The sequence below is a fragment of the Conger conger genome, chromosome 17 (genome assembly GCF_963514075.1).
Source record: "Conger conger chromosome 17, fConCon1.1, whole genome shotgun sequence".
NCBI lineage: Eukaryota > Metazoa > Chordata > Actinopteri > Anguilliformes > Congridae > Conger > Conger conger.
Window position 1 is genome coordinate 13053669 of NC_083776.1, and position 13474 is coordinate 13067142.

At 44.5% G+C, this 13474-nt stretch overlaps 1 protein-coding gene across 1 annotated transcript in view; it reads right to left on the bottom strand.

The window, feature by feature from the left end:
* Window positions 1–839: 839 nt before the first annotated feature.
* Window positions 840–13474, bottom strand: part of LOC133116371 (actin remodeling regulator NHS-like) — a 30293-nt gene continuing 17658 nt past the window's right edge. Inside the window, exons 5-9 of the mRNA XM_061225840.1 lie at window positions 12609–12804; window positions 11169–11300; window positions 7365–10541; window positions 6939–7062; window positions 840–6295 (exon numbers count right to left, since the gene is read on the bottom strand). Of these exons, the coding sequence (XP_061081824.1) occupies window positions 5614–6295; window positions 6939–7062; window positions 7365–10541; window positions 11169–11300; window positions 12609–12804 (4311 nt within the window). The 3' untranslated portion in view covers window positions 840–5613. The remainder of the gene's footprint in view (window positions 6296–6938; window positions 7063–7364; window positions 10542–11168; window positions 11301–12608; window positions 12805–13474) is intronic.

A 13474-nucleotide genomic window follows, 5' to 3' on the forward strand; every position in this document is an offset into this window, starting at 1 on the left:
TTATTCATATTTGATCTGCAACGCCTAGTTTGAAAGTTTGATCTGAGTTCTGTGTGTCAGGGGAGTTGACAAGCACTACAAGGCTCTCCATACGAAATTAATTGAATGTGTGGTTTACAAGATTCTTACGACAGGTGGGAACCACTCGTAAATATTGATCCTACGTAGAGTTACAAAGGGAGGGAATTTTCCAGGAAACTGAAATTTTCAGCAATTTTCCTGGAATTGTAGGAAGTCCTTGTATGACACCAATACGGTTGAATTGAATCTGATGTTCAAATTGGTCCAATACATAAAAAACCCAAGACATACAAACAATTCATGTAAAATATTGTTAACAGGTTCCCAAAATTTCCTAAAAATTCCTAAAACAATTGACATTTTCCTGGAACAACTCAACTCAGAGTTGATACAAGCAACTTGTACAAGTGATTTAAGAACAAATTTGTTCACACGAGTGGTTTTTGCATGAGGCCCATTGTGCTGTGAAAGGTGTTGTTTTTAGACGAACCACTGCAGATCCCAGTCATGGTGTTAACCCCAGTGATCTGGTTAAATTCCCACATCACTGGCTATGAACATCTGCCCACAAACTCACCCCTTGTATGCCATTGGCTACACAATCACGTGCATCCCCTATCCACTTTTATCCCCCAAGTAATCACTACAAACCTAAATGTTGAAATAAATGTAAAAATGGATTAAAAAAAGACATTTGTTTCAGGCCACAATCTTTGCTTACTGCTTTCTTACACTTGCATTTAAGAAGACATTTTAAGGAAACTATATGTGCCATCATCAAAACTGTTTTACGACAGGATCACACAGAGAGGCATCTATGTTTTTCAATGCAGTCACGTTTATTGGCCTTTTCTATGCACAAGTACTAAGCAGCCAGATGTGCTGGCAGATGGTTCCAAGAAAATTTACCATGGAATTTTCACAATGTTTACTAAAAAATAAATACAAGACAAAGTGTTGCACAGCTCAAAAATATACAAAGGCTAGGAATTAATGTAAACTTTGAAAACATTTTTTTTTTTTTTTTTTTTTTTTTTTTACAAAAGAAACATCTTTGCAACAATTTAAAAAGAACCTATTTACAAATTTGTACAAAAATACAAAACCAATGCAAGTCCATTTACTTGTAGCTTTCAGCCTGAATGAATGCATCTTGTACCGAAACAGTTACACTGTAACCTTCTTTTTTGTTTGTGTGTTTATTTATATGTTTGTTATTGTTTTTCTTTCACATGTAACGAAAACCTTTTAATGCTGCTTACACCTATAAGTTACATATCTGACATTTTTTGGCAAATTTGTGTCCTCTCCTACCCTCCGGCTTAAACCCGCTTTATTTAAGAACCACGTTGACTTCTTAAATGGAAACTCAAACAGTCTTAAAAATAATCCCACATAATATAAATAACAGGTACAGCAAGAAAAAGAAAAAAAAAATGCAGAAATCTCACAAACTTCACTATATCAGTGCAAATGTGTATTATATATTTAAAACATTGTAGTGATAGTTCACAGAATCATCTCCCATTGTGTACCCTGTTAAAAGGTGGCAGTTGAAACAGTCATAAAATGAAAATCTTGCATTCTTGATGCTAACCCCAGACAAGTAGATCTTTAGATTACAAAGCGGTGTTACGATAATAAACTAAGCTCAGGGCTGGCCTAGCCTCAGTGCAGTTCATGGTTTAATATGAATAATTTAGGATCCTCACACAATGTTTTGGCTTGGTGGTCACTGAAATGAAAACGTTAAGTGATGAGAACTGTTATGCATGCTTAAAATCTATTATTCAAAGTTAACATCAAACTGTAAAGGAGGACTGACATGCCCCCTAAAATGTGTACTAGCAAAAGGGAAGCGGTCATGTCCCTTGTCTTAGTGTTGATAATTCATGTAAGGCCTGAACATAGTCAGTTAGCATACTACTTTTCAGTTATTTTATATAACATCCGTGGAAGAAATATGGCTACATTGATACTGTGATTTCATGTCACTAGTGAGCAAAGTGAGTTTCTGTAAAGCACCTCCGCGTGTGATATTTATTCGAGAACACTAGCTGTGCTCTGAATTGAAGAGACAACAAATCTGATATGAGTGGGGAATTACTAATGTGAAATGTAGCTACAGATATCAACGTTTCAGAGTACTTCTATGGGGAATAAAGCTGTATTTCATGTACTGTAGCTGGGATATCAAGACAGTAAGTTCACGTCATCACCGAGCAGTTCATATCAGTCAACTGATTTCATCCATTAGGTTTATATGCTCTTTGATATGTAGTCTGCTCAACCAGTGTCTATTTAAATAAAGCTTTAATGTCTTTCTTTCTAGATAATCTTCATAAAGAAAATAAGTCTCTGGATAAAATATTTTGTCATTAAAATATCTTCAATTATTATTATTTTCATTAAATTGTAATATGCCATATAAAGATTTTTAATAGATTCACTAGACCTATAGGTTTTAGCCAAATACTAGTAGGAGACTACATAAATACTCAAAATGTTGAACTCCTGGTTATGTCTTCAACAGTATTTAAATAAAATGTATGCTCTGCTAAATTAAAACTAAATTGATGAAGAGAAACCAGTCATAACATTATGGGTCAAATTGAAAAAAAACGTAAACAAATTAAATGGGGGAAATGCAGATGCTGTGATAAACAGCAGAAGACATCACAAAAATATATATTTTGTCCCTGACCTCGCCCTCTCTAAAATCTCTATCTAACTCTACTTTACTGTGATTAGACTCTAAAATGACAGCTATACTACATAGAAAAAGAAATGACAAACTACAGCCAAGACGAACACGGCAACTCGAACAATCAGCCCTAAGTCCCATTCCCGCAGAACACCACACCACTTGTCCCAATAAGAAGTCACAATGAAATACTGTCGATTGACTCATCTAGAAGATTCTACATGGGAATAACAGTACTTCAAACAGCCACTGCTGGCGGGTCTCAGGAAAGGGCAAGGAGTTCAGTGCCTCTCCAAATACGTATCTTAATTTCCTCTGTTGCACTTTCCACTTTCCCACTCTGCACATTTCTTATTTCACACCAAAGTCAACACTAACTACAAAATATCATCTTTACGTCTCTCTCTTCTCTCCCCCTCTTCTAGCCTATCCCTCTATGAAACCACCACGACCACCACTGACTTCACTGTCGCCATCGCTCAAACCTCTCTCCATCCATTCTGTAGGACTAGCCACAGTCCACTTCCCTCACATTCCAAAAAGAAAAATTATCCCACAAAAGATTGTCACTTTATTTCACTAAATGGATAATCCCCACTCTATATTATTATTATTATTATTATTTTTTTTCAGCTAGTGAACATACCAATAATACAGATTCAAGTGAAACGTGATATCCTTTCTTATAGTATCTCTTAACATCTGCGTTTTCTTTTCAGTATTCCATAGTTTTTTTATTGCATGCTTTCAATTGAAAAGTCTTGTAAACATAAAATGGAAAATGGAGACGCTTCATCTCTACTGAATGCAGATTTTTGTTCAGCTACGTGTACGACGACGAATATAAAATCTAGTGGTTCACAGCATTTTGCCCCCACATAGCTTGCACAGTGACAGTTCTCTGAGTTTTTACTATTTTTCGTTCATCTGTGTTCAGGATTGGATTAACCTGAAAGTGTGAGACCACTAGTTAACCAACAGCAATACGTGATTGCAGGTATTCACAGAATACATCTGATCATTTTTAATTGTTCTACAACCAGCCCCCAAGAACTGATGTTACATTTAGTCAAGTAACATTAATCAGCAGTGTTGGCTTCAGCCAATTCTAATGTAGTTCTTATGAAAATAGTATAGGCTCCCCTAAGCATAGGCTGCTGGCTCTCATTTCAGTCATGCTAACATGGAGCAAAACTGAACCTTTAAAAAAAAATGTATTTCTTTTTTTTGCTTTTGACGGTTTGTTTTCTCTATAGCCTAAAGGTAGCATGGCTTGCAAGTTTGTGTTTTAAATGCTACGAACATAAAAGTTGCAGCCTGTAAACAGTAAATACCAGGCTTCATCTTCGCTTGTCTTAGGCAAATGTATCTAGTTTGACTACCTAGAAAGCTTGTGTGTCATTATTAATGTGTGATAGATCCTGTCATAAATGACTTTATAGTGTTATATTCATTATATGTATACACAGTTAATGGCATTTATCATATCAAGATTTCATCAAGGGATACTCTTGAACAATTAAGATCAAGTGCAAAGGATCTATATGTTTCAAAACAGAAAACACCATTTAAAACATCTAGCCAGTTAATGTGGTAAAGGCCCCTTGTAATGGAGGAACATCAGTTATTAGTCATTAGTGATGATATTCAAAAAGTACCTGTATAGAATATCAAATCCCCTGTACGCTAAGACCTCTTTGATGGAAAGGCCACTGTTAAAGATTGTCCGTTGTGTGCCTGCTAGACAGGTTAGTGTTTAAGATTCCACAAATATGTTTCCCTTCTTGTGTCACTCCCTAAACCCCTGCAGTTTTACAGTAGCATTTACACTACTACAGTGCAGTAAATGTTATACATTATGTAAAATATACATTAGGGATGGGCACAAAGTTGAACACTAAGAAGCAAAAGTGTGAATAAATGTGATTGCTTGAAATATGGCCATTAAATTGTGGTTGATGTATCCATTTAAAATAAACCAATTACAATTTTAGGTGTCAAACCATAGAAAACAGCAGTCCACTGAACTGCCCTTATATGGTCTCCCTTGCATCAATGGAAATGTTAAATAAAGTATGGAAATATTTGGGAATCAGCAGGAATGGAAGTTGCGTGCATTATGTACAATGCAAAGCTGACACCAGGAAATAATAATAGTATATTATTATTATTATTATTATAGATGGATACACTTTTTTTAAGTGCTCAACCACAACTAGAAATGCCCATCCCTAATATATATGTACATATAAACAATGCACAATTTAAATGCGTATATCTAGGCTACATATCAAGGTTTCCTTGATACAATGTGGACCCCTGTGATGATCGCAGTAACAATCTAAATTATGTAGCTTAAACAACTGAATTTACATATTGCAAACATTTGATCTAGATATGACTCCCCGCATCGTATGACTACAAGTGTTTTAAACTGGCTCTTTTCGTGATGAAGACATAAGACAGCGATGTAACGTTTCCCTAACAGGACGTTGTAAAGAAGACAGTGATGAATGGTAAATGGGAAATGGTGGTTCCAATGACTAATACAGCGAGACATACTCTCTCTCGCCCACCTCCCCTCTCCATTCAGTGTGTCCGCCTATCAATTAAAGTTACAGAAAAAGTTTACAAATTCATCATAAGATGTGCTTCTTTGCTTCTTTATTCTTTTTTTTTCTTCTTCTTCTTCTTCTTCTTCTTCTTCTTTCCCAGGTCTGGTCAAACGCATATTCAAAAAATAGGTCCATTGACCATATCCATCTGACCCATAGGGTTTTTCTATTTTGCGTTTTTTTGTTCGTTTTTTTTAGTTGAAAAAATATTTGTTTTTTTCTTTTCTCCAGGAGAAGTAGGAAAGCTGAAGATGACCCTGGCCGGGTGTCCGTCTAGGAGGCGGAGCCCTGCGAGGACCGGTCGTCGTGCGGGCTGCCGTCGGAGTTCTCCGTCTCGCCCTCGGAGATGGCCTGCATGGGCGCGGTGTAGAGCCGGCTGCGGGCGCTGTAGCGGCTGCTGCTAGCCGCCGGCGGGACGCGCGAACGGCCCTGCCTGGAGGCGGCGGACGCCTGGTACAGCTTCGGGGAGAAGCCCTCGACGTTGGCCCGGGGGAAGGGGCCGGGGGAGTGCTCGGCGCCCGAAGGGGACTGCTGCAGTGGGAAGGGCAGCTCCTCGGGCTCCCGGGGGCTGTCGCCCACGGCCAGGTCGCCCGGGTGCTTGGGCGTGACGGGGCTCTTCAGGATCTCCGTGGCCGACATGCGGTAGCTGGAATCGGTGCGGCTGCCCTTCTTCAGCAGCAGCAGCTTGAACTCCTCGTTGGAGGTGCTGGACTTCTTGGCGCTCCTGTAGATGGGGCCCGGCGTTCTCTGGGAGCCGGTCGTCGGGGTGCTCGGGGTGCTCGGGGTGCTCGGGGTGCTCGGGGTGCTTGGGGTGCTTGGGGTGCTTGGGGTCGAGGGGGCATTTGGCGAGGTCGCTGTGGTGATTGGAGCGGTGGCACTGGCTGAAGCGGCACTCGGACGGTTCTTGGCGTTTACATCCCCCGAGTCCTTTCTTCCCAGGACTTTCCTTTTGGATCTATAGCAAATAATGAGCACACTTGTTTTAGCAAACATACTTGTGCTGCTTAAGTGCAATCTCAAAGATTGGAACACATTGGGAAGGTATCTAAAAGAACCCTAGCAAATAGTGTACTTACATTACAGGACCCTTATTTAAATCACCAGTTATCAGACCAGCAGTAAACAGGGTCTAATTTGAACATTTGATTCAGTTTTTTCTGCTCCTGAATAATACATCTCCTTTTCAGTTAATCACTATCTGTGGCCTCTTATCATTCTCATCCTTTATATGACTTTATATATCATTCTCATCCTTTATGCTGCCGCAATAGTCGAGCAATAGTGCTAAGACATGCCCCATTGTCTCATTTTGATCTTTTCAGCACCTTTATCATTGAAGGCATTATCATTGAACTGACATTTTTAAATGATTAAATCCCCACACTCATCAGCATTCTCTTCCTGGTTTTAGTATCTAAAATACATGACTTGCAACCAGTGTCATACCCCAATCAGAAGACCAGTCTTTTCATAGCTCTCAAGTTATTTACTGTCATGCCATTGAAACTGTAAATTGCAATGTGTTTCTGTGTCCCAAGTACTATTCATGTTTCCTTGTTATTTTCCCCAATAAAGGCACAGTAGAAGAAGAAAATCACCTGTGAATCATGGCAAACAGGTCCTCGGTTGTGCGCAGTTTAGTAGGTGACAGAAAAACGCTATCGTCCTCAGGTCTCGTCTCATCAGTCAAAGGAGAGATTACGCTGTCACTGGGTGTCGACTCTGGAAAACAAAGAGAAGCTAATGGTCCATTATATTCCCTTAATATATTCATTTAGAGCTGTTAATTCCCAAAGCAATCATTGTATTCTTCATCTATTTATTAAGTTAGATATTTGTTAAAACATTTGATACCACTTGATAGCACGACAAATAGCTGGCTAGCTAACCATTACTACCAGCTAGCAAGAATTTATTCCTATTTTTGTGTGATTTACAATAAATTTTGTCAGCAGTTTTAAACTTTGACACTGGAGAGTTAGCGTTAGCGAATCCAGGTTGATGAACACTGAAATGCCCCTCACCTTTGCTGAAGTAGTCCTCGGTGTCTGGTGTCGATCCGTCATCCACGTTGTCCTGTGAGGCACTTCTGGTAGGAACACCTGATGTGTCATATTCCTCCACTCTGCCACCCGCATCGCTGATTGTGTAAGCTTGCGATGCTTCTGACTGACAGGTTATTACAGGCACTTCGTCAGGACTGTCGCTCGGTCCAAAGTCAGATTTCTTTGTGTCATCGCTCTGAGCAGGGGGGGAATGTATTTTCGCCAGACACAATGCGGAGGCATCAACCTCTGGGTCAGGCAGTTGATCTGGCTCCTCCTCCAGGCTGTTGCATGAAAACAGGGCCCTGAAAGTGCTTGGTCTCTGGTCCTCCTCCACTCTGGGACATGCTGCACTTTCGGACAAAGCCCCACAGTCCTGGCTTGCCTGGGGGTCCTTCCCAGGGGCTTGGCCCTCTGGGTAGGGAGGCGGTCTTGGCACGAGGTCTTCCTCCATACTTGTTGCATTTGAGGGGATACGGAATGCTGTCATGGCCCAAAATGGAGCAGGGCCATGTCGGTCCAGCCTCTGCCGTGCACTCTCTCGATATGAAACATCCTTGGTGGTTGGTCCATCACTTTGGGTGAATAGTGTTTCACAGTGCTCCTGATTCGTAGGATCCTGGGACTGGTGGACCACAGGTTTCTTGGACTCTGGTGACCTGTTTCCTCTCGCTGGGGTGCCGGTGATGACGGCCACAGGTGGACACTTGGGCCTGGTGGCGGGATCGGTGGCACCGGGCTGGTTCTGGCCCGCTTCACCAGGCCTGCCGACAGACCGCAGCTGGACCGAGCGAAGTACAGTGGGCGTGATGGCCACGGGAAACGGGCCGGAAGCTTCCGTTTTGGCAGAAGCAGCTGCCATACGGGCCCCTGCTCCTGCAGCTGCTTCCGTTTTGGCAGAAGCAGCTGCCATACGGGCCCCTGCTGCTGCAGCTACTGCCGCCGTTTTCTGCTTATTCTGGTGAAGGACGTGCATCTGGCTTCTGTGGGCCAAAGGCTTGTTGAGGACGTGAAGAGCACTTAGGTCGAGATGGGTCGGAGGTATAATGGGTAGCTCAAGGTCTCTCTTGGATGAGGTGCCTCCGTCCCTGGAGGAGAACTGCTGCTGCTGTAGGGATGAGAGAGAGGACTTTCTCTCTGGGACTTTAGGCTTCCGCTTGCCACTGGTCGGGGACCAAGGCCCAGGGAAGAAGGCTGAGGGGAAGGAAGAGGTTGGCGTCTCTGACTGGCTGGAGTAGCCACTGGAGGGCGACGCCAAGCCTGCTAGCTTCTCCGGAGAGGCCAGCTGGAACTCACTCTCCACAGAGGGAAGGGAAGGTGTGGTGGGTCTGGAGCCAGACTGGGAGTTCTGCGATTCTGAGCTCTCCTGCGACTTCATACATTCGATGACTGTTGTGCCCGTAGCAGTGCTGGAGTTGGACAATGACCGGTAGGGATCGTTGGTTGATTTCAAGTCATTGAGGAGCCAGAGATCTGCATAGTCAGACTGTACAGCGCCCTCATCCTTAAAGGAATGCGTATCTGTGGAACTGAATAGGGTCGGGTCGGTGATGTTGTCTGCAGCCTCCGCACCCCAGGCCTGCACCGGCTCCTCAACTGAACTCGGATTCTCCGACTGACTCTGACCCGGGGGTCCGGCCAGGTCTAGCTGTAGCTTCATCTCCCTGGAAGACAATGGCAGGTGCTGCCCGCTATTCATCTTTGGTTCGTTCTTGTCGGGAACGCTTGCGCAACTGCTCAATTTCCTCAACGACGAACTGCGTTTTGGTGGGGCTGGCTTCACCTTTGGTTTTTTCAAGGAAAGGCAGTGCCTTCCCAGTGCCCTGTGGTGGTCGCTGCTGTGATCTGGCTGACGGTATCTGCTCATGCTGGCCGCAGCACTTACTGTGCTGCACTGGCTGTGGCCATCGGTGCTGCCCGTGGCTGCATAGTTATAAAGGTAGCTACTGCTCTCTTTGAGGCCGCAGTCAAAGTGCATGGAGGTGTAGTAGCCCTCCGTGTCTACGGAGAAGTGCGAGCTGGAGTCTGCCTTTTCTGACGGTGGCTTGTCAGGGAGGCTCTCGTACGTGGCCATGCTCGCAAAACTGGGGCAGCCCAGGCCGGTATCTTCGCTGTTCCTGGGTCGCGGTGGACTGAAGTCCTGGCAGCAGGACTTGCTGTGCTGATGGTGTAGGTAGTTCCACTCGCCCACACCTGCGGCTTCACCAGCCCCGACGCTTGTGTCGCTCAGCAGGTCGGCGGCAGCAGAGTCGAAGGAACCGGCCCCACGCGCCTGGACCTGCGGCCGGTCAGCCTCCGACGGGTAAGGGTCGTTGGTGAAACCGACGGGGTCCTCGCTGGCGTTCGCAGCAGTGTTGAGTGACAGCTCAGAGTCACAATGCGAGGATCCGGTCAGCGGAGGGGAGGCAGCCGGGGGGATGGTCTCCGACGTCTGGGAGGGGCAGGTGGAGCTGCTGCCACTCCAGTTGCCGCTGGAGGACTGGTGGTCGTCTTTGTGGTCCATCTGGGTGCCCAGTACCCCTGCGGCCGACACGGAGTGGATGGGGCTGCTGAAGGTGTCTGAGCTGGAGGAGATCTCGCAGCTCCCCATGTCGGCCTTGCGCGGGAGCCGGGACCTCCCCCTCTCGATCCAGCCGTGGTCGGGGCTGGCGCCGCCCCCGCCCCGCTGCTTGCCCTGCCGCTCGGGCGCGGCCTGGTCGTCCGTGCTCTCCTCCTCGTCCTTCAGAACCCGCTCCACGGGGCCCTGGAGGAACTCTTCCGCCTCGTAGGGGGACAGCTCCCCGTCGTCTTCGTCTTCGTCGTCATCGTCGTCGCTGTCGTCGTGGTCCTGGTCCAGCAGCCGGCCGCCCTCGCGGGGCAGGCTTCGGGAGCGCAGGCGCCCGCCCACGGCCGCCGCGAACATGGCGTCGGAGCTGTCGGGCAGGGAGGTGATGTTGCCGGTGGAGTGGGACAGGGAGGCGGGGATGCCCTGTCCCCTCTGGGCTCGGATACGGCGCCGGGAGGGCGCGGCGATCGGGAAGTCTTCCGTCTGGCAGCCCGAATCCTTGGTGTTCCCCAGGCGGCCACTGAGAGAGAGATCGTCGCGGCTCAAGGAGAAATCGGGGTTGGTGTGCACGATTACAGTCCGCTCTCTCGCCACTGGTGATTCATCAGAGTCTGTGGGAGGACAGATCAAAAGCAAGTCAAGTCAAGTCAAGTTTATTTATTTTCATACACAAGGCAACTCAAAGCGCTTTACATAAGACATAGAAAGACATTCCATAAAAGTGTTATTAAAGTAAATTGGAATCAAAGTGGGATTAATAGACATAGTTGAGCTCACATTCAATGAATGATTTAAACAGTGCTACAATAAACTGAATGAAATATCAAACTTAAACAGATTCATGATTTCACTGTGAAAATAGATTTGAGCTGGGAACATCAGAACAATCAAGCAATACTTAAAAATGAACAACTAAAATTAATTTTAACATCTATTTCTCCCCAAAAATACAATGCAAGTATTGAGCCAAAAAAGCAGGTCAATGCTGTCTTGTTGCTGAAACATGAAGGGCATGCCTGGCTGGTTTGTATAACCCACAGCCCCAATCATTTCAGCTTCAGACACACACAGGCCTGCATTCAATCAATACTGTTCCTTAACTGATTTGCAAGGAAACACAATGCACGCTTTAGTGATTGCCGAATGACCCAAACCTGTGTTAATGAAGAAAACCTAACGCCGCCATTTCATTATCAGTCAATGTTAAGGACAAATGCTGAAACTTTGGGAAGGGGTACCTAGGTCCTGCTGCACGCGTCTGGGAATGCCGGAGATGGTTTTCCGTCTTCTCAGCTTTCGTCGCCGCTGAAGCACCGACTGTGAATGAACGAGGGAGCAGCGGACACTGGCCTCTCTGTCGAAGCCCACCCCTGTGAAGAGACAGGTGGTGTGAGAGAAACGCTGGGCCACTGTCTGCCTCTTCCGCAGCCTCTCTCACTTCCTCCGCCTCTGCATGTCATTCTAATTCCTTCAAGCGGTAACCCTCTACGCTATACGTTCGGCTGTAAAAATAACTACTACTACTGCTACTACTACTACTACTACTACTACTGCTACTACTACTACTACTACTACAAGTCTTGTGCAACTATGTATAAATTGTAATAATTATCTTATAATTACAACATATTTGTATAATGGATTTCAAAAATTCAAGGATAATTATTATGAGTCAGGGAAGAAAATAAAATGTTATACAACAACAAAATACACATCAAATGTTTATTACATTTTTTTAAATGTTTAATTTTTATTTTTAAATGGCGCATATAATTGAGAATTTAAAAAATGTTTTAGCAGTTACTATCTAAAAGGTACAATTATACATGTACTCAATATTGGTAAATATAGATTAGAAAACCATCTCGAATTCAGAATTCATAGACACAGCTAAAGCAAGCTTCTCTTGACTCCAACTAACTAAGTGCTGTCTGTTTTGTCATTGTAATGAGGCTGATTGGTATTCACAGGGTGGATGCCTTCCATGCCAGGGCAGCTGTGGCTCAAACCTGAGATAGTGCAGGTTGCAGCAGGTTCAAAACCTATGACTTGCACTTTTTCACTGGAGTCTTATGATCATATAAATGTACCGCAGATAAACAGGAAAAGCACTGTGTTTGACTCTGGACTATGCTTAGTGAGTTTAGTGAGTCAGTCATAACATACTTATAATAGACACAGTAGACCACAGTTGCTCTAAGTGAATTAAGTGAATATGGGAACCCACAACATCTCTGTCCTAAACCAAAACATTCAAGCTACTGGGTGACTCATACGGTTCACTGCGGTGCATGTATGAGCCTCCAACCTCAGATCGAATCCGGACCATGCTAGTACTGACTGGGCCACAAACTAACTGCCTATTGCATTGTATTATATTAAGCAGGGCCCCCTGCCAGACACAGGTATTGGGCATGGGCACATAGAACCAAGCTCCTGTGGGCTGCTGAAGTCTACCGTCACAGAATTCCTGGCAAGTACAGCACACATAAAGGGAATGCTTGTTTTATTATTTAAAATGAAACACCAATCAAAATGTATCATTCAAACACGACAAATAGCATGAGTTCACACCGTATGAGTAAACACTTCAACTATTTACAATAGCGAGATGAAACCAAGCAGAAGCATGGGCAATTGGTCAGAGTGAGTAGAGGATGGAGAAGCGGACATTTTACCGGTGACGTTAATGGGGATTATGCAGGAGGAGATGACTTGGGACTCATTTCTCAGCCTCTGCTCCGGAGTGGGGAGTGGGAGGGCTTTGGACCAGTTAGTCTGCTTGTCCAGGGTGGTGGGGACGTTACGGACCGGGCATTTGGGCCTCTGGCCCAGCGTCACCACCTCCGTGTCGGGCTCTGTGGGTGCGGGGGCCTGGAACAGATGGGAATGTTAATGTTGTTACTTTCATGCGCTAGCGGTGCGTTATCAGCTATGATGGAGCATCTTGGCGACACAACACTAAGATGACACGGCATTGAATGGCAACTGATCTATAAAAATGACAAATTCTACATGTCTAATCAATTATTTAATACAACAAGATGGAGAGCAAACACAGCAAAGTTTTCACAGTTAAACTGGCTCTGACAAAGCATGCCGTATGTCTATTTACACTGTTTAGCATTTAAATTACTTTGGTTTGTTCATTTCAGGCCAAAGACTTTGCTGTGTGCAGTGTTGTAATCACATCTTCATGAAGTTAATGAAGTAGTTAGTCAAACAGTTGAAAAAGTAAGTATAAACATGCACTTTTTTTTACTAATAGTACTCAAACAGGCCACAAAAGAGGACAGAGAGAAGCCCTTCCCCAGGCACACAGTAGGGCCGAACCAGACAAAACAGGACTTCAGAAATGAGTGAAGCATTCCCATTGGAGGCTGTGTCATTCTTGTGCAGCCAATCACATTTGTGAGAAAGGAAATAAGGAGGTTAAAGAGCATAGAAGGTCAAGTAGGCAGTTGAGTAAGCAAGTACACAAAAAGAGAGAATGAAGCATCCGAGAGCTGGAGGAGCACATCATCTGCGTTTGATTAGAGCACAG